Source organism: Gracilinanus agilis, chromosome 1 (assembly GCF_016433145.1).
Source record: "Gracilinanus agilis isolate LMUSP501 chromosome 1, AgileGrace, whole genome shotgun sequence".
NCBI classification, from domain to species: Eukaryota; Metazoa; Chordata; class Mammalia; order Didelphimorphia; family Didelphidae; genus Gracilinanus; species Gracilinanus agilis.
The window spans coordinates 378,617,570-378,639,600 of NC_058130.1; the positions used below are offsets into that span (position 1 = coordinate 378,617,570).

General features: G+C 37.6%; 1 protein-coding gene across 2 annotated transcripts in view; it reads left to right on the plus strand.

The window, feature by feature from the left end:
- The window catches only part of DAB2 (DAB adaptor protein 2), a 70,504-nt gene that overhangs the window by 28,168 nt on the left and 20,305 nt on the right, over positions 1–22,031 (plus strand). For both annotated transcript variants that reach the window (XM_044664173.1, XM_044664180.1), the window contains exons 2-9: positions 12,321–12,514; positions 14,445–14,584; positions 15,873–15,971; positions 16,830–16,961; positions 19,236–19,319; positions 20,085–20,111; positions 20,318–20,371; positions 20,578–20,640. In XM_044664173.1, the coding sequence (XP_044520108.1) occupies positions 12,421–12,514; positions 14,445–14,584; positions 15,873–15,971; positions 16,830–16,961; positions 19,236–19,319; positions 20,085–20,111; positions 20,318–20,371; positions 20,578–20,640 (693 nt within the window). In that variant the 5' untranslated portion in view covers positions 12,321–12,420. The remainder of the gene's footprint in view (positions 1–12,320; positions 12,515–14,444; positions 14,585–15,872; positions 15,972–16,829; positions 16,962–19,235; positions 19,320–20,084; positions 20,112–20,317; positions 20,372–20,577; positions 20,641–22,031) is intronic.

Consider the following 22,031-nt stretch of genomic DNA (forward strand, 5'->3'; position numbering starts at 1 on the left):
GTTATAGGATTTACTGAATGCCAGAGCTTTAGCACTAGGCCAGATCAAGATAAGGAAGAGTAGTTGTTGAAAATGCATAGTACCTCCAAATAAGGAAAAAGACTTGTACAAAAATATTTATAGCCTCACTCTTTGTGGTGGCAAAAAAAAAAAAAGTGAGGGAGTATCCATCAATTGAGGAATGGCTGAACAAATTGTGGTATCTGATGGTGATTGAATACTACTGTGCTGTAAGGAATGATGAACTGGAGGAATTCCATGTGAACTGGAACGACCTCCAGGAATTGATGCAGAGGAAAAGGAGCAGAACCAGAAGAACATTGTACACAGAGACTGATACACTGTGGCACAATTGAATATAATAGACTTTGCTACTAGCAGCAATACAATGACCCAGGACAATTCTAAGGGACTTCTGAGAAAGAACGCTATTCACATCCAGAGAAAGACCTATGGAATCAGAAATGCAGAAAAACATATGATGGATCATGTGGTTTAATGGGGCTATGATTAGGGTTTTGATGTTAAAAACTCATTCTACTGCAAATATAAATAACATGGAAATAGGTTTTGAACAATGATAAGTGTATAACCCAGTGGAATTGCTTGTCAGCTTGGGGAGGGGAGAGGGAATGGGGATAGAAATCATGAATCATAGAACCATGGAAAAATATTCTAAATTTAAAAAAAAAATAAAAGGGGGGGGGGGGGAAGAGAAAATACATAGTACCAGAAACACCTAGGTTGGATAGAGATAGAGAGCCAGGTCTGGATACAGGCCTCAGACTCTCGCTTTGTGATCCTGGACAAGTCATTTAGTCCCCATTGCCTGGCCCTTACATTTAGTGGAGGGAACCTTCTGCCAATACTTAATAATGATTCTAAGAAGTTAAAGGTTTAAAAGGAAAAGAAAAAGCAGAGAACCTTTCAGATTACCTTCATGTATACTCTGTACACATCTTCTAGGTACTAGATAACTTACATGCTGTTTTCTCCATTAGAGTGTCCACCCTTTAAGGACAGGGACTGTTTTGTTTTTTTACTTTCTTTTATCCTCAAAATTTTAAGTATTTAAGAAATGCTTATTGACTGATTGACTAAGGTATAAATTTCACTAATGTCATGGATAAGCATAGTAACTTCCCTTCACACCAAATGACTTCTTAGCTTTATAATAAAATCTCTATTCCTTTAAAAAAGCTTAAACCATCAGGACACCTGAAAGGGAATGGGAGTAAGGAATATTTAAGAGAAGAACCTGTATGAAGCATCCATGTTGTTATTCAGTCTTTTCAGTCATGTCTGACTCTTTGTGACTCCATTTGGAGTTTCTTGGCAAACATACTGGAATTGTTTGACATTTCCTTCTCCAGCTCATTTTATAGAGGAAGAAACTGAGGCAACTGGGTTAAGTGACTTGCCCAAGGTCACACAGGAGGTGTCTGAGGCTGGATTTGAACTCAGAAGGATGGGTCTTCCTGATTCCAAATCCTGTGCTCTATCTAGGATCCTAGGACCTGGGTTCAAATTCCACCTCTGATTTTTACTTGCCAGTATGACTGTGGCCAATTCATTTAAACCCTCTGGGTCTCTTTTTTTCTCATCTGTAAACAGTAAGATTAGAGAGCTTCTGAAGTTCCTTCCATCATTAGATTTATGCTCCCTCAAACATGCATTTCCTCAGAAGGGCAATGTTCTTAGTGTTGTCTCATTTTCCATCCTAATAAATAGATTATAAATAGTCATATTTTTTTCCTCATTACCCCTTGCTTCTTGTATCAATACTTAAAACAAGGAAGCCTTCAACCTGACTGGTGGCTTTAGGGCCCTGACAACAGAGAATAAAGGCAAATTCTCAAGGGTCCTGGTTTGTTGTACATGTTCCAGCTCAGGAAGCTTTTCCCTGGGAAGTTCAGATGCCCTCTGGCTCTATCCCACAAAGTGAGGCCTTGAGGGCCTAAGATCAACGCCCCCTCAAGTGTTTCTGATGACTATTCTTGAACCTCCTACCCCCTACAGTTATTCTTTAGAGGCTTTTTGTGCATGGAAAAATGAGCAGCAAGGTCTCTGGCAGTACATATTCTTCTCTAGGGCTCTTTTAAGAGGAGACAGCCTTACTGGAAGCTTTTACTTAAAAATCAAGGGTGGGGTCACTCACTCACAGTGAGCCAGGAGGACTTAAATTGCCAAACTAAGAACTCAGACTTCTAACATGTGCCTGAGAAGAAAGACTCAAAGTCCAAGCACTGATTAGGAGGGAATGTACTGAAACAAAGTTAAATTCTTTGATCTCCAAGGAGTATCTCTGAGCCAGCCAAATGTTGTGTTCCGGGCAGCAACATCTTTTTCACAGGCTAATTGGTACCATTCAACTCTCACCAAGTTTACCATTTGTCACTAAGTGACTTTCCAAAGTTTATATTTGGGCTAGTTAGAATTATAAGGGGGAGGTAACATGGGGTGGAATAATTCTTTTTTCCCCAATACTTTTTACTGGCTGAAGGTTAGTTTTACAAAGGAAACCAATTTCTCCCTTTAAGATTTCATGGTCCTTGATTCTCCAGGAAGCCTACCAATCAAAAACTTCTGATACGTGGTCTTTGGAGAACTAAGCTGGTTCTATCTCCTGACTCCTTCAGTTCTAGTTCTAGCTTTGCCACTAACTAGCTGTGAGCTGAGGTAAAAATCATTTAAACTCAGTCCCTTCATCTGCAATCCATAATTTATAAATTCCCACCCAGTTCTGAGATTTTTTTTTGATTAAGTAGTTTTAAAGATTGGGAAGGACTAGGGTGTCATTTTCCTTCTCAAGCTTTAAAAAAAAAATGGACTTTTAGGGAAATCTATCTTCCTCATTTGGGTCAAACCAAACTGGCAACTTCTTATTACCACTTGGATGCTCTAAAAACCAACAGACTCATTCATCCTCCAGTTGGGTTTGATTGAAATGGAATAAGTATTGCCCAAAGAGCTCTGCCCTGTTGCTTTTCACATATGGAGCCCCTAACTAACAAACTCACCCAATCATCTATAATTAAGGATTCTCTTTCTCCTTCTATGCCAATACTTGGCAATTGATTATTAAAGGTAATTTTCTTCACAAACTAGGCCCATTTTTTTTGTTTATAATTTGAAGATCTCATTTGATTTGGACCTTGAGAAGAAAGGTGATTCTCTTCCTCCTACAAATATTCAGTAAAATGAATGAAATGTTCCCTTCCTTGGAGGGTTACGTCTAAGTGACACATGCTTCTTGGAAATGTATAATGTGTGCAGCATCATGGCTTACAAACATGTTCTCCAATTACTAGGGCCCCACAGCCAGACAAAGCAGTTTAACTGGGAGAAAATTGAATGTAGCCTATTCCCCTGTATGTTTGTAGATATGCACAAGTTCCCAAAATAAACGATTGGCTGCATTAATCTCTCTGCTCCCTAGACGTGGCATTTGCAGGAAGAATATTAGAACAGCCCTTTCTAATAGCATAGGAATTCAAGCAGTTACAGGAGGAAAGTTTTGGCTCTAGTGTCAGGAACAAAATAACTGATTTTGCAGCATCTCCAGTAACTTCTTATTCCCAACTGGAGACTCTGAAGATGGTGATAAAGGTTGGTTCTTGGCTGCCATGGTTTGGCTTGGAAGTTAATATTTTACATTAATTTACAGGCACAAAGTACCAGGGGACAAGGAAGCACATACTATAAAAAGGAAAAAGTACTGGACATTCTGGCAAAGATGTTTATGCCATTTTTTTATAATGTTCTTGACTCTTGTTTTCCTTGGCCTGGCTCTGTTTTGTTTGGTCCTTCTTTGAAAAGCCAGCCAAATAAGTGGCATTTTAAAGTCAATGGGGTTACTGTAGCTAAGAGAAACAGTTCATCAAATCCAAGTAAATAAGGAATATGAGGTACCATCACCTCATTTAGAATGCTGTCCTAAGATTTCAAAAGAAGTAAAAATCTCAAAAAAGATCCTTACCTTCTGTCTTAGAATCAATGCTAAGCATTAGTTCTAAGGCAGAAGAGTGGCAAGGGCTAGGCAATGGGGATTAAATGATTTGCCCAGGGCTGCACAGCTAAGATACATCTGATCTAGATTTGAACCCAGGTCCTCCCATCTATTCACTGAGCCACCAGGAAACCTTAGCAATCAATGGGGAGAGGATATAGCTTTAAATGGAAGATTGTTAGAGTCAGGAAAACCCAGGTTCAAATCCAGTCTCAGACACTTAGTAGCTGTGTGAAGCTGCTCAAGTTACTTAAATTCTATTGCCTTAGTTTCTATCTGTAAGTTGGAGATAATAATAGCACTTACTTCAGACTTGCTATGAGGGTTAAGTGATATAATAATTGTAAAGCACTTAGCACAGTGATTGACATGTTGTTTAGTAGATTGGTGGCATCTGACTCTTCATGATTCTATTTGAAGTTTGTTTTTTGTTTTTTTGTTTTTTAACTAAAGATACTACAGTGGTTTGCCATTTCCTTCTCCAGCTCATTTTATAGATGAGAAAACGAAAACAGTGTTAAGTGACTTGCCCAAGGTCACACAGCTAGGAAGTATCTGAGTTAAATTTGAACTCAGATTCTCTTGACTCCAGATCAGGTACTTTATCTACTGTGTCACCTAGCAGATGCATAATAAGTAGTACTTTTGTTATTAAGGGGAAAAGCAAAAGATCTACAGATGTTTCTAGAGCATTGCTACCGTTAATTGTATTCCTATTGCAATTTTAAATTATACTTCTTTATAGCACTATGAAAACTTTCCTGTGACTTGTCTTCCCTTCTCCCTCTACTTCCCATCTGTTACATTTGAGAACCCTAATTAATCAGAGTCTCATATAGTTCTAAAACCAGAGGCACCCTTTATCCCTTGATTTTTTTACTCAAAACAATACCCAGAAAGGTATTTAGAATAGAAACCCAGAGAGGAAAAGTGACTCTAGAAAGAGCAGAGAACTAGAACACTTCTCCATCTATCCCCTAGTCAATACTTGATTATAATAGTAATCCCTTCCACACTATGACTTTTCCCAACTTGAATGATTTCTATATATCATTGGTTGGCATAAGAAATTAAATGGGAATCCTTTGAGAGTTTAGAGGAAGCCACAAACAACATGTAAAAGCCAGTAGACAACACAGAAAAAAAATCTGGAAATTCAGAAATGCATATTTAACCCAAACTTTACAATAAAGTACATTAAACACCCAATAAAAGAAAAGGGGAAAATTTAGAACTTTTCCGGTACAAAGAGAAGGCCTAAAATTTTTACAAGGACTTTCTAGATGGGGGTGGGGTGGCGTGCCTCAATATGGTGGTACACCACACCTCTAACTATCTCAGTGTGGAAGGGAAAACTATACTTGTTCTATGATAAAGATGGTTGGGAATAATGGTTAACACCCATCCCTCAAGTAATATTTTGATTTGGACTCTACCTAGCCTATAATTAAGATTAGAGTTGCTAATTGATTAAATAACTGATGTTAACTGTCCTAGAAAGATCCAGTTAAAATCTTGAAATCAATTCTCTGAGTGCCTTTAGTTTGCTCAACTGTTTAATACTTGGGCCTTGGGGGGATGCGGAGAATATAGTTTAGAGAGAATGGGGAGAAACCTGCTGGTTTAAGTCTTATTCCTGGTGCCTTTTCAAGTTCCCAAGGCAAACTCTACCCAATCTATACATAATATCACCTCAGACCACTTTGCCACTGATTCCCAGAATGATGATAAGAGCACAGTGGATAGAAAGTTCTGCATTTGGAATCCTTCCTCTGCCACTATGTGACCTTGGACAAATTACCCTTTATGGACCTCAGTTTCCTCATCTGTGAATGATGAGGTTCGGTTAGATCAGATTACTTCTATATTCCCTTTCAGATCTAGGTCTATGACTTTAATCACTGCTGTCTAAGGAAGATGTCTGTGCCTAAAGTAAGCCCAGTCTATATAAGTGATTGTTGGTATTTAGTCATTTTCAGTCATGCCTGTCTCTTTCTGACCCCATTTGGGTTTTCTTGGCAAAAATATTGGAGTGGTTTGCCATTTCCGTCTCCAGCTTTTGGAAAATGCCTATGTGGAAATGGGTAGGCATAGTGAGTAACATCACATAAGTAATTCTGTGTGCTCGCTCTCTGTCTCTCTCAAGCTTAGTTTCTTTATTTAGTGTTTTGTTCTGCCTTAACTGCCAGGTTTGTTTTGTTATGTTTTTTGGTCATGATTTAAAGTTACATAAATTATTTTTTGTGAATACTGATGAAACTGAGAATATCATTTACATAGTAGGTACTTTATAAAAAATAACTCTTACTGCTTGGATTTTAATGTCCTTAGCAATTTTTAAAATCAGATTCCATTATACTTTAAATTTCCTTCCTTCCTTTCTTATTCAAATGAATCAGACTAGAAACCAAACTGTCCATTTCTGTCTGAATTCTCAGGATAGATATCTTGAATCTAGTTCATTTTGACAGCATCATTAAGAAATTCAGTGAATAAATCCAGCTACTTCTCAACTTACGAAAAATGTTCAAATGGGATAAAATTGTATAGGTTGATTTCAAGCAATATGATGAATTCTTTGAGTAGTTGGCATTCTTATTTTCTCTCTAGCATGAGACACCATGTCCCTAATGCTGAATATCTTCCTGAAGTAGAATTCTATGAACTGGCCTAACATTATAACTTATCCAGGTAGAGAGGGCCACCCCTAACTTCTTATTCTCTTCCATTCTCAATAGATCTAAATTTCAGTGCATGAACTGAATTACTGAATGGGAAAGACATTTTTCTTCACTGGACAATGATGACATCAGATGGGTCACTTTTTACTCAGTGTTTTCTATGTGTTAACTTAGAGGGAGAGAGGGAGAGGAGAAGGGGTGGGGAGGAATAGGTTTGCTTTACTATTTATTGATATTGAAATGATTTCTTCAGGACCATACCTGAATACCCAGAAGTGCCTGAGAAAATTTCCATGAAATTTAGGGTCTATTTCTCTAGGATTCAAATACAAAACTAAAGAAGGTATCACTACTTTTGGGCAATTTGTTCATAGAAAATTACTGGTAGAAGAGGCATTCTGGGGAGAAATTACCAGGCAAACTCTTTGGGATTTAGCTGTCTTGAGAAGGACAAGGGGGAGAAGGGCAAGGGGGAGAGAGAATATCCCATTACATGGGTAAGCCAGTGCTAGATTACTAACTAGTGCTAGGTCTCTCTCTCTCTTTTTTTTTTGTATTGTCTCATAGGTGGAAGATTGGCAATGGGGGTCAAGTGACTTGCCCAGGGTCACACAGCTGGGAAGTGGCTGAGGCCAAATTTTAACCTAGGACCTCCTGTCTCTAGGCCTGGCTCTCAATCCACTGAGCTACCCAGCTGCCCCCTGTTAGGTCTCTCCACCAAAAGTCATGGTGGCCCTTCACAGCTTGACCAGACATGGACCTGTGACAGGAAACAAATCCCTCCAGCATAAATGCTAATGTAGTCCTTTCCTATGTTCTGTTGAAAAAGGGAAAAAGCAAAGGACTTCTGATCCCCCTACCAATCATGTGCTTTAGACATATGGAAAGGGGAAGTTCCAAGTTACTATTCTAGGATAATGCACAAGCTCTAGAAACTAATCAGATTACCTTTTAACTCCTCCTACCCATTACCCAACTAACAAACGTCACTATTTCATCTTGGAGAAACTGACTCTCTAAACAAATAGACAACGAAGTGACAGTTTTTTGATCTTGAACAAAAATAGCAATTTCAAAACTCTCAGATCTTTAGTTTGGGAAATGGCCTGTTTTATCTCAGAAGTTTATGCTCTCATTTTAATAGGCACTGAATTAAAAAAAAAAATTAAGAGTTAACAGCAGCACTTGGGTTTGGCTTCTGAGTACAGATTTGCCATCCAGGACCTCTTAACCCCCCCCCCTTTTTTTTTTTGCAAAGAGATTGGGAATGCCTATGGGACAAAACTGGACCCCAGGAATCACCTGACAAATGAGTTCTATGTCTAAATTCCAGTTACAAAGTACCAAGCAAGGAAAAAAGAATTAAGTTTTCACTACATTTTCTCCTCAAACTTAAAACTTAAAAGTCTTAGAGGTGGGAGAAACAAGCTAGAGTGTTTCTGTCAGGTCTTATTCCCTTCTCATTCCCTTAGGGTATAGCAAATGCTATTCTAACTCAAACCATCCCTTTTCTACTTTTAAAAAAAATCACTACTCTTGGCTTGATCTCTTATTAGTATTCATGCTTCATTCCCTCCACAACACACACCCAAAGCCTATTGATCAAGAATGAAGCTGTAACATTTGAGAAATTTAATGAAAGGGTAATATATTGCAGAAGCTCTAAATTCAAATTGAGCGATATCTATGGAAGAGGCAGCAAACTGGCATTTATCTGGTTTTCCTTGTCTGTCCACCATATGTCAGTTGTCTTGGATACTTGGAAAATTAGGTCACTCTTGCCCTTTCTGGTAACTACACCTCTTCCCTTTGTACTAGTTGACCCCCATGTCTGGAATGTTCTCTCCTTACCTCCACTTCTAGTTTCCTTCAAGTCCAAAGGAATTCTTTGTAGCTATACTCCATATGTCAAACTTGGAAAATCTATGATCTCTATTCATACATGTTTTTTCTGTTTTACCTCTCTCATGACTACAAACTAGTTTTTAATGACAGCACGTGTAACAGTCTTAACTAAACATTCTTAGGTAAATCAAGGGCAAACTTAGTGGTGGGCGGGGGCAGGAAGAATCCTAGTTGGAACTGTGTACTTCCCCCCTTCTCCTCCCCACCCAGCCTAGCTCATCCTAGAGCTACCCTTATAGTCATATTATTCCTCTCCCCATTATAAACAAGATACAGACTAGTATAGCTTAGCACCACAATACTAGTGAGATATTACTTACCAGGTAGAATTCTTGTCTCTAGGCTGTCCCATAGCTACACAAATCCTCTATCTATAAAGTCCCAGGAAGTAATATCCTATTTCCTTGAAGAGCTTCTCATCTCTTTAAGCAAAAAAGAGCCTGGGGGAACCACAAATAGGTATGAGAATTATGCAGCTCCCATGTGGGGAATCACACCTGGTCCTGAATAGTGTCGCTCCAGAGCATCTTATCCTAACTTGTTCCTTATCCTGAGACCAACCTCATAGGGACCTGGAATTTTTTGTCCCTCCAGTTTGCAGGAAATTGCCACAGGGAAGAAGTCTGCCTTTTCATTGCTCCTCTGGGCCTAGCCTTAATGACTCTGCATAGTTTCCATTTTGAGGAGTATCATTTGGGAGCAGGGGGGATACATGGTGGTTGGAGAACGTTAAACTCATTTTTGTTAAAAAGTAGCTACTGGCTCAAAAATTAATCTTTCTCCCCACTACCGCTCCATGGTCTTTGCCCCTAACAGGACTTCAAGAATTAATATTTTTTCAAAGTACACTTCTTTGTCAACCAAAGCATTCAGAGTGCCAGTGACCTCACAGTATATACTTACCCATTATAACAGTATCCTATTCTGTCTTAGCTAGAAAATATTTATGTACTAACTAACCTTCCTAATCTCGATTTTACAAATGTTTAAGTGCCTATTACTTGTAGGAAATAGTGATAGAAAAAACTAGCTCCTGGCCTCAAAGAACTTAAATCTAATACATATAACTAAATCCTTTATGGATAAAAGAATATTCCTGATAAAACCAAACCCATTTTCTTTTCTTTAAAGGCTAAGACTTACCAGTGCACTCTTCTTTGAACTCAGAATTCACCAAAATCAAGCTGATTAACATGATATCTTATCCAAAGACTTGCTACTTTGCTGATCAAATCTAGGAAAATTAAATTTTTTTCATATGCTCTGTAGTCTAGTTGAATATATAGTAAATATATAATAATATATAATAAATGGAGAATAGATAATTCTCCATTTCTGCCATATACATCATTTCTTCTTAAGCTTCTGTGGCTCTTCACAGATTGACATACCCCAACCCCACCTTCCATCAAGAATGTCCTCCCTCTTCCCCAATCTGAACTTCTAGCTTCCTTCAGTACTCAGCTAATGGGGCAGCCAGGTGACAAGGAGAATAGAATGTCAGGCCTTCGAGTCAAGAGGACCTGAGTTCAAATGTGACCTTAGATACTTCCCACCTCTGTGACCCTTGCAAAAGTCACTTAACCCCTTTTTTTTTACCTAGCCCTTTCCTTTGTCTTGAGTTGTTACTAAAACAGAAAATAAGGTTAAAAAAAAAAAAGACACTCAAATACCACCTCCTTACAAGATAATTTTACTATCTTCTCTTTTTTAATCTCACAGGCACATGTTCCTTTATATTTGTTTATTTCCTCCTCTCCTCCAATTGAAACTTCTTGGGGGCAGGAATTGTTTTATTTTTGGTTTTAGTTTTCTATCTCTTACCCCCATGACCCATACATAGTAGACCTTTAACAAATACATTTTGAATGAATGTATAGTTGGCAATTTGATGACTTAGTTCCCACAACAGTTACCTCTTTGAGTAGAACTGACATGAAGGCAAAAGCCCATGAATGACAAAATTTTTTTTCAGGTACCTTTAACCTTTGGATATCCCTAAATGGCCAGCCATTTATAAACTTGGTAGGAACCAAAATCAAGAATACTGACCTCTTTTGGACTATGACCCCTTAGTTCATTAGATTTCAGATATTCTTAAAAATCTGGATAAGTCCTCTGATTTTTCTTTCTTTTTTTAAGAATAAATTCAAGCAGTACCATAGCTTAAAGAGAGAGGAGGCAAATAAATGTTTAGGAGAAAGGGGGCTCTGTGAAAGGCAACTAACAGAGGTTTGTTTTGGAGAGAGGTTTTCTAAATGCAGATATAGTCTTCTTGGATTTTAATAGTATCTCTTGACTAGTTAAGATTTGTCTTTTGGTTTTGTCTTTTTGAATTGATTCAAATATTTTGGTCTAGGAAAACTTGGTACCCCAGATTTGTATGTTAACTTTTTAGCCATTTCCCTTTTTATCCGCTCAAACAGTATAGCAGAGACTGTGTCACAAAATGTATCCATTATATTGATGTTGCTTCTTAGATGATGTTACAAAGAAATTAATAGATCATCATCTAACCTTCTTAAATTGGCACTTTAAAAACTATGTTTTCTCATGAAATAACAGGACACAATTATTAACTTGCTTAATTCTATTGAGAAACATTCTACCTCTAATTGCTGGCTGTTGGGAAAACTGAAAGACAATTAGAACTAGCCCAAAACATCATGGACTTCCTCCCGAAGTATCTTAGTGTTACTGTTGTTGAGAGTTCTTCCTCCCCCTCTCTCCCCTTAAATCCTTACCTTCTGTATTGGTATCAATCAGTATCAATTTTTTTTTTAAACCTTCTGTGTATTGGCTCATAGGTGGAAGAGTGGTAAGGGTGGGCAATGGGGGTTAAGTGACTTGCCCAGGGTCACACAGCTGGGAAGTGGCTGAGGCCGGGTTTGAACCTAGGACCTCCTGTCTCTAGGCCTGGCTCTCAATCCACTGAGCTACCCAACTGCCCCCAGTCTGTATCAATTCTAACACAGAAGAGAGAAATAAGGGCTAGCTAATTCATATCTGAATTCATACAGGTTGGAGCCCAAATCTAGAATTCATTTATATAATCCTTTTACCTTCTAAATCATTCTTCCTTCACAGTCCAACTTGGGTGCATCTTTCTTTTGTGAACTTCTTGTTCTCTCATAAATGCTTTAAGATTACTTTGGATCTTCCATATGCTTCTAACTTGATTCTGACCTCTATCATTTGCTGACAATTCCTGTTCATCCCCACCCCCCTTCCTTCCCAGCATAATAGGTCATAAAGTTCATAGTGGGGACTGCTTTATTTTTGTATTATTGTAACCTGACACAGTGTTTTGGGTAGGCAGGAACTTACTATTTAGATTGAATTGAAATGTTAATCCTATTTGGCATTTATAAGGTCTTAGTAATATCAACCTCTGACCAGTATTCAATCTAAAAAATTGTGAGAAACAATGAATGGAATGGGACTTTTTCATGGTGGGTGTTTTAGTCCAATTGTTCATCTTCAAACAAAAAATATCCAACTAAAATTGCCCTATAGAGACATCAACTGAATAACTGACATTTAAATGGTTAAAAAGCTACAAAGGAAATAGTATCTTTCAAATATCAGAACTCTGTCAAAAGGGAGATAGAAAAATTAGCAACACAGAACCTTTATGACTTAATATATGCTAAATTCTGTTGTTCTTCTTATGTCTTTATATTCATAACTTTATGTAGGCATATCCCTCTGATCTCTCATTACAGATCACCTTGGATTATGTCCATCTGAGATTTTCCAATCGTGAATCCTTCTGGGAACTCAAAGCATCTCCTGGTGCCAGGGTTCCCATCCAGCTTCTTCAAAATGTCTACTGAAGTTGAGAACAACATGGCCAATGGTCAGCCTGATCAACAGGCAGCAACCCCCAAGCCTCCATCAAAGAAAGAAAAAAAGAAAGGTACAGAGGATCTTCCTGACCTAATGTATTCAAAAAGATAAATTGTAGATTTCTGTGACTTTGTTACTTTAGGGTTGAGGAAATTCTGACACTGAGGAAGACAATAAGCCAGTGAGAGAACATAAAGACAGTTTGGCTGAATTCTCAATAAGTATACAATTAAATTAAAAATACTAGAGCCTAAGAAAATAGGAATCTGAGAGGAAGATTGTCCAACTTAAATGAAAAATGGAGAGGAAATCATAGTGACAAAAGGTGGCCAGAGAAACAGTGGCTAGAGATGAGAGGGGATTATCACAAGATATTGTGATATTATTGATTATCACAAGAAGCATATGATTGCTTTGTCCCTTGGGAGCCACCATGAAGTTTTTTAATAGTCCTATCTCAGTTTTTCAAAACTAGAAGAGTGGGATTTAAAAAAATTAATGTCTTTGTGTTTGTGACATCCATCATTTCCTTCTATATCTTTTCTCCTTATTCTACCCCAGTTTCTACAATACTCCTTTGAAACTGAAAAGAGAAGGCCATTATACTTGATATTTGCCAGGTTTGGAATTCATAGTAGTCTGACTTGGATTAATTAATTAATTGACTGCTATTTAGTATGACCTAGAGTTTCTTTTACCTCACCTGATGGAGAAATGTTAATCTTGCTTCATGGAAGGGATTAGAATTTTTTTTTAATTGATGGAAGGGAAAAAGAGGAAGGAAAGTGAGAAAGGTGAAATCAAATATTTATCTACTTACCCTTCTATACAAAGGCTCTAAGTTCTAGGCAGTTGCCTTTTTGTGGTGGTTTTATTGACATTATTAAAGCATTTGCAATAATAGTTCTGCATGTTTTGCTCTGTATAAGCTTGTACAATTTTCACAGATTTCTCTGAATTTCTCATTCACCATTTTTATGGCAAAAATAATATTGCATGACATTCATATGCCACAGATCTAGAAGAGCATATTAAGTTTCACAAAAACACTTTCAGGGGGCAGCTAAGTGACTCAGTGGATAGAGAGCCAGGCCTGGAGATGGGAGGTCCTACGTTCAAATCTGGTCTCAGACATTTCCTAGCTGTGTGACCCTGGACAAGTCACTTGACCCCCATTGCCTACCCTTACCACTCTTCCACCTAAGAGCCAATAAACACAATTGCCTAGTCTTTACCACTCTTCTGCCTTGGAGCTGATACTCAGTATTGATTCCAAGACCGAAGGTAAGGGTATTAAAAAAAACTTTTGGGGAATACCAAAACATCAATTGAGATCCTTAGGTTATGAAATCCTTAAGAAAGTCTTTAGACTCCTGTTGTAAAAGCACAAGAAAGAGGAAGATTGTCTTAGGACTATAAGGAATTTAGATCTGAATGAATCTTCACCGCTAAGATGCAAGTTTATGTCTCTTTCACATCTTCTTAGGGATGTGGAACTTATCTAAAGCACCTGAATAATGGCAACTCAAGGGTGCTAATTTCAGCTCTCATATCACTTGTAAGTGTATATGACTGCCTCTTGACCATTTATGATAATAGGAAAGGTAGTCTATAAGAATCAAAACCATATTAGCCACTTTTTTGTTTTGGTCTCCTGCCATCAAAACTAGAAGTAGAACTGCTCTCACCTGATCTATTTTATTAATTATTCTCTTTTCTCCATACTATACCCTTCTCATCCATTCTCTGAATAAAATGTTACTGGATAGGACATTACCAAAAGACAGTCAGAGATGGAAGAAAATTAAACAGCTGATTTGCTTGATTAACTGGATTAATCCTTATATAATCAAATCACAAGAGTAGCCATAAATATTCCAAAATCTTGTAGAAGTTCTGAAGCATGCTCATTCCTGCGTTTGGTGTCAAATACTTCATACAGCTTTTACCTTAAGGTTGTATTTTAATTTATAAGCTTTCCTTTTTTCCCCCTTTTCTAGGAACAGAAAAGACAGATGAGTATCTCTTGGCCAGGTTCAAAGGTGATGGCGTAAAATACAAGGCCAAACTCATTGGCATTGATGATGTGCCAGATGCAAGAGGGGATAAAATGTGTCAAGACTCTATGATGAAACTGAAGGTAAAGACTTGACCATTGCAATTGTATAATTTTCCTAAAATTCAAGATTTAAAATTTTTTTTTGAGAGAAATTTCAGGAAAAGAAGCTTGCTAACTCCTCGATTCAAGAAAGTGAACTGTTTAGAGAAAGTGCCATAAAGAAACCTCCACTGCATCAGAAGATCCAGAATGAACTTTAGGATGTAATTCATTAAACTGAAAGGGGTTGAATACATTTACTCTGAATGTAAACTCTTATGCCAAAGGGGACTGCTCCCCAATTGGCTTTTTGTCAATGCCTCTAGCAAACATTGGTTTTGCTATCTCTCTGTCTCTCTCTGTCTCTCTGTCTCTCTCTCCTTCTCTCTTTTATTTCCCTCTTACCTCTAACTATTGTAGCTTCCTCTTAGGAAGTACAATACTGCATGCACCTGTAGCTAGAAGATCTTTAGAGGTATAAGCTAGTAATATTACATGATTCATTGGGGAGATTAGTCTCCCAAAGAATCAGGCTCACCAATGCGGAGAGAAAATGACTGACAATATAAGGGGCAGAGTGGCATAGCACGAGCATGGCTGGGATGAGGCAACATGGAATCTGGGTGAAGTTCAATATAATGGGCTCCCCTTTGTCAGGACCGTATAGCCTCAAGGCCAGAACTTCCAGTAACAACAGGACAAGGAGATGGTATGGGGATAAAAGAAACTGAAAATGACAAACGTCAAAAAGCTGCTATTTTCCATATTAGAAACTCCTTTAAGACAGATCTTAATCTTCCTGGAATGGTTAATTGTACTGTGTCTATTTTCCATCACCTACTCATGTCCCCAGTTTATATGCATAACTAGGTTCTTATTATGCCTAAAATTGGTATATGAATGGTAAATCAATGTGAATATTAAAGCTCATTTTGGCATAACTTTCACTTTAAACCTCTCCTCTCTCATGATGAAAAATGCTATCCACAGTCAAAGAAGGAACTGTTTGCAGACCAAAGCACACCATCTTCTACTTTTTTTCTTCATGAGTTTTTTTATTGCATGTGTGATCTGTGTCTTCTATCATGAAATGAGTAACATGCAAATATGTATTGCATGGAACACTGATATAACCTATAGAAAACTATTTAATACCATCTCTGAGAGGGGGAAGGAGGGAGGGAGGGAGGGAGAAAACCTGAATCCTAAAATGTCGAAAAACCATTGTCAAAAATGGTTTCTACACGTGACTGAAAAAACAAAGAAAGCAAGAAAGAATTTAAAGAATTAAAAATGTTTTTTCTCTTCTTTCTCAAACCTTAACTTCCAGGGAATGGCAGGAGCTGCTCGGTCTCAGGGACAGCACAAACAGAAGATTTGGTTGAATATTTCTCTCTCTGGAATTAAAATAATTGATGAGAAAACTGGGGTAAGAATCCAGAAACACTGAGCTTGATTTATGACTGTTCTTGGTGTAATTACTCTGGTTTTGAGGACTTAGAAACTTGAGTGAGAAGTTTCCTTCACTCCACCTGAAGCTCTGTAGGCGAAATGTGATCTTGCCTTAGAGATGCCGGGATTTTTGTTTTTAATTAAAAGGAGGTGAGAGTGAAAAGGATAAGGAATCAAATGCTAATTAATGCCTTTTGTTTGTAAATTTTCCAACTTCATGAAATGTTTCTTGTTAAACTCAATTGACCAAATTGGAATGGTTCTCCCTAGTTACATATAACTTAAGAACAGTATCTAAATAAGAACATCTCTTCAAATGAATACTGAAGAATTAAGTTGCAGAGAAAGTGAAATAACTATTCCTATGAAGGTTGGGGCCTTCTCTCTAGAGCATCATTTATGGTTCCTTCTCAAGAAAATTTTTTACTGCCTTTTAGGCCTATCTATCTTCCTTATACCCGCCTTTAGGTTTTATTTGAATCAGGGGACTATGTAGTTCTACTCGTTTCTTAAATATTCCCTTCAAAAACTTCTGCTCTTCTAATCTTTCTTTCATTTAGTGCTTATACTACAGCTTCAAAAAAAAAAAAAAACTTTGTAGAGTGAAAATAGTTTTAACAGAAGATGCATTGTTTCCATTGAGGTTTTTTACTACTTGCCCTGCAAGGGAAAATGTGGCTTTAGCAGTCAAGGAGAGGCCAAACATTTTTCTTCCCTCAAATTCTAGCTCCTTGAAGAGGCTTGTCTAATGTCAGTAAAAGCAAGAGGTGCTAGTAGTGCTGGCTGGGAAATGGACTTTGTGGTTTTCCAGAAACAAGTTATAACTTTGTCGCAGGTGATCGAGCACGAACATCCTGTAAACAAGATCTCTTTCATTGCCCGAGATGTGACAGACAATAGGGCTTTTGGTTATGTGTGTGGAGGAGAAGGACAGCACCAGTTTTTTGCCATAAAAACTGCACAGCAGGTAAGAATTCTAGGGCCCAAGGGTAGCTAGGGGAAGGATGTGGGGAAGGGGAGAGGAACTGAAATTAAAATAAGAGGGATTTTGTACATTACACACACACACACACCACACACACACACACTCACATTCACACATACACAATGATTCCATGAACTTCCACACTTAGCCATGGACACATAAATGAGTAGGTGAGGTCAAGACGAATTTGACTCCATTTCTTCTCAACTCTGCCCTCCCCCAAGGCAAATATATACATAGATGTATATATTTGTGTAGATATGTCTATCCATAATATATATATGTAAAGAGATAGGGGGAGGGGATGCCTAAGTGTATCATTAACCAAACATCAGCAACCAAATAAAAATGTATGGTCAGAGAAAGGCCAATTTGTTGTGGTTCAAGAGCATCCCCTTTCCTACCTTTTTATGCTTAACCCCTGGTAGTTATCATTTTTCTCAAGTTTCAATTTAGGAGAATCTAAACATCTGGATTTCTTCTTCATTTAGTCCACTTTCTTTTAGGTAATGGTTTTTGCTTTTTAAATTGCTATTACTTTCCATTTCTCTTCTATTCTCTCTGTCCTCTCCCATCCATAACAGAAGTAGAGCTAAGGAAAACAAACCTACACAATAGCCATACTTGACAGCATATGCCTCATTCCACATCTTGTAAGACCAACATGGGAGGGGTTACTTAAGTCAGCATTTATTTTTTTTAAATTAAGGATCTAGAAAGATGAGAAAAAAAGCTGGAACAGTGGAACAGAGCTCAGTTTGAATGAGCTTTCTTGGCAGTTCTAGAATTCATTTGTGACCGATAAGAGTCTCCTTGGCAGACTACAACAGCATAAATGTTTTTGTTAACCAACTTTCTTGTTGGAAGCAGTTGAGTATGGTAAGACTAAAAGGGGATCCAGAATGTATTTATCTTTTGTATGCTAATTTGAAGTACTGACATTTTAAAACCTATTGGTGATTTTGATAAGACACTATTTAACATGTAGCAGTTATCCTTGTAGATTCTAGAATAATAGCCATATAGAATTATAACAACATAGATATCTGTATAGCTATATAGATCTATATAAATAGCTGTGTAGATATGTCTCTCCATAATACATACACATATATATATATTACATATGTATATGTACCTGAGGATGGCAATGTGCAGGGAAGACCTAGAAGCAATTAGAATGCATTGGGTAAAGATAATATTTTTCTATTTTGTTAATCCTTAAATATGAGTAATGAAGTCGAAGATCTGGGTTCAGATTTTAGCTCAGGTACTTACTTTTATCTTTTTTTCTCTCTGGAAACTTTCTTCTATTACTCTATTGATATATTCCTTAGGGAAGCAATTTTAGGGGTTGTTATAATTTAGAATAAATATGCTAATCCAAGAGAAAAGAATTCTCACATTAGCTGTCTATATCTCTTTTTTTATATACTTATCTTTATGGCTCTAGGCAAATTAACCTCCCTCAGGCTCAGTCTCCTCATCTGTAAAGTGAGGGAAAGGGTAATACTTAGCACATTCTTGACTGAGCTGTTCTGTTGTGAGGCACAAATAAGAATGCATATAAAGTACTTTGAAAACTTTAAATCAATGTATAAGTGTCAGCTATATAGAACCATCATAGACTATTGGGCTGATGGATAGGACACTGTCCATGAATCCAAGAAAATCGGGGTCAAATTCTGCCCCTGAAATATACTTGTTATGCGATACTGAAGAAGTCATTTATCTTTTCTGAGTTCTAAGCATCTCTCTAAGTTGTAGCAAAGGACCTGAATCAGTAAAGGGAGTCTCCCTGGAATTTCTCTATGCTAATGGAATCAAAGATTCAGTCTCTATCTCCACCCTACTTTTAAAAAGATCCATTGTTTGATAGGTATGATTCATCCCTCCACTGATGTCAATTGCAACTCTTCTCTTCCTTGGTTCTTCTCATTGTCTTTATGAGTTGCTGTGGCCAAAACATTTAATAACCTGCTGGCCAGTCTTCTAGTGATGAAGTCTTTATACTCAACAAGGCTGATTCTTAGATAGCAGACATGCCATCTGTCACTAGGCCAATACTCAAAGCCCTTCCAGCTTCTCAGGTCCTGCCAACGTTTGTGTGCCACTGGCCATAGCTTTTGAAAATACCACAATAGAATAGCAGAATTTCAGTAGAGAGAGTTAATAGGTCGATTCTGATCCATTTGTTCAATTTCAATCTTCTCCTGTTAATGAGGGAATCAATAAATATTTTTTGTTTGTTTCCAGGCAGAACCATTAGTAGTTGATCTCAAGGATCTTTTTCAAGCCATCTATAATGTCAAGAAAAAGGAAGAAGAAGATAAGAAAAAGGCAAGTACTAGATAGAATGTAACAGCTTGGCAGGAATAGTTTGATTTTTTTTAATTACTCCAATATTAGGGCATTTGGGTTTATTGTATCTGAATATGAATTATTTTTCACTAAAGTATTTTACTTTTATCCCTTATCAGGATAGCCACAACACCAGACACTACCATTTTAATGACCTGCTTGGGGTAGAAGACATTCAGGGACCGCGGGGTTAGCACATACTCCTTTCCTAGACTAACCACAAGGTTGACTCTAAGCCCTAAGTCCAAAAGTATCTGTTCTAATCTTTAGTTTCATGAAGAGGTGAAAGAACACTTTTTTTTTTCTTTTAGGCTAGAGAACTCAAAGACAGGACTCTTTTCCAGATTCCTTCTCTGCTTTTACCTAGATCAACTCTTCTGAATCCTAAGTGGTATTCAGAATCAGCTTATGTATTCAAGGGTCCTATAAACTAGGAGTACCCAAGGTCCATGATGGTTTTAGAGAAGGGGCTTTGCCTGTCCTTCTGAGGAGTCAGAGGAATCAAGGAAACTTTGCTAGCTTGTTTGTGCCATGTGGGTAATTATGCCAAGCTGCATGGAATTTTAAAAGCTACTTCATTTTCCTGTAGTTTTAGGATGGGAACAAGTGAGTTTTGTTTTTTGTCTGTCTGCTTTATGGAGCTACTACTAGGTGAGGCTAAAGTGGTGGTGGGGCAGATTTCTGGAAAATCTAGGTATCCTAATAAATGCAGCTAATATAATTTAACATTTTTCTTATTTGTAGACTGAAGAAGCCAACAAGGCCACTGAGGTAAATTTGTTTCTATGCTTACATAAAGAATTTGATCTAATAAAAATGTTGCAATAGCCCTCCCTTCTAACTGAAGCAGGTTATTCTTCAATACAAAATCTGAACTTTTGTTTGGCAAGCCATTAAAATCAGAAATAAATAGGTTGAACTAAGTTTCTCAGAGTTCCTTCTAGCTCTAACATTCTATGTTCCTGTGACCTTTTCAGAATGGGAATGGAAACCTGCTGACACTTGATAACCGAGCTAGCAAAATGAAATTGGTAAGTCTATTAATGAAGTCTTATGATTCTACCCTAATTGTATCCACCGTGCTCTGTGGATAACACTGATTTAGCCATAGAATTACTAAATCCCATAATCACTAACAATTCAGGATGAATATTTATTTTTCTAATGCTATTTTAAAATCAATGTAGTAACATAGTAATGGTATTTGTCTGAATCTAATTAAAATTGCTTTTTTAAGGGTGTTGACCAGATGGATTTGTTTGGGGACATGTCCACACCTCCTGACCTAAATAGTCCAACAGTAAGTATGTGGGGGGAGCAGGCAGGGGGAAAAATTCTGCATCATAGCACTTACACCTATAATTTTATTTCAAAATGCCAAAAGCCAAAAATTTGTCTCTTCTATCAGGAATACATCCAAAAGTTGCCATTTGGATTTTCTATATGAAACATAAAGACACTCTAGTAACATTTCTAAATCAGGCAAGTTGTCCTTAAAAAAAAAAAAAGGATCATCTCAATGCCCTGTGTTTATCATCCAAAGGAAAAACTAGTCAGAAATGTTTTCCGAAATGTATTTCCAAAAACCGGAAGAAGCAGCTGATCAGAACTTGTTGACCAAACCAACTTGGACTTGAATATTGAGGTCCCAGAGTTCAAGATGAAAGCTTTACTCTGGTATCCCCTTTTGTTTCTATTACCTTTTCCTACTTAATCAATTGCAATTCACTAGCAGGTTCATAATTTAAAAGTCTTGAAAACAAAAAGCACTCAGGAGAGCATGGGACAGGAAATTAAGTTTAACTAATTGCTTTTCTATTGTTCCAGGGGCATTGTTGCTTTGTATTTGTGATTCAGCTTCAGAAATTAAATGATTCTCAGCCAGTCCCAGCCAGTCAGCAAGCATTTATTAAGCACTTAATATGTACCAGACTCTCTGCTAAGCATTAGGAAAGCAAAGAAAAAACCAAACTACTGTCCCTGCCCTCAAGCAGCTCACATGAGAGTGAGGAAACAACATGTAAAGTTCATAGCAACTCACGATTTTTGTTCTGGTACTTTCTCCCCACTTCAAACTCCTTCTCACACAAATAAGCCTAGGTTAGTTATTCCTGAGTTATTCCTGAGTAAAATTTGAGTATGTTAACAGTTCCATATCTCCTGCATATTTGAGACCTTCCCTCTGCCACCCACACAGTTTCCCTGGAATTCCTATAACCTATCCTTGCCCTACATTTTCCATTGCTATCAGTCGAGTATCTATTGAGCGTCCATAGGTTAGGTGGCTCCTGCCTAACGTTATAGACAAACACTATTGGTATAAATAGAGAGAAATATGAGTAGTGCAGGCAGAGTGTGTATGTGTGTGTGTAAAATCAGAGGGAATTGGGGGCTGAAGAGGGGGGGCAGGCAATTGGGAGAAGGTGCTTAGAGAAAATGGGTCTGCCTGTGAAAATGAGGCCAGAAATACAGTGGCAAGCGACAAAAGACATTTCTTTGAGAGTGGCATCTGGAGCAAACCTTGTCTAGAACTCTTGCCCAGTCTCTATCAGTTCCTCAAGGCCAAGCCTGACTCTTTAACAAAGCCTTCCCTTATGAGTTTCATCAGAACAGCACTTCCTTCTCTGAAAAAAAGAAATTTCTAATTTATATCTCACTTCAGGATTTAAGGAGTAGTTCCTATGAAACAAA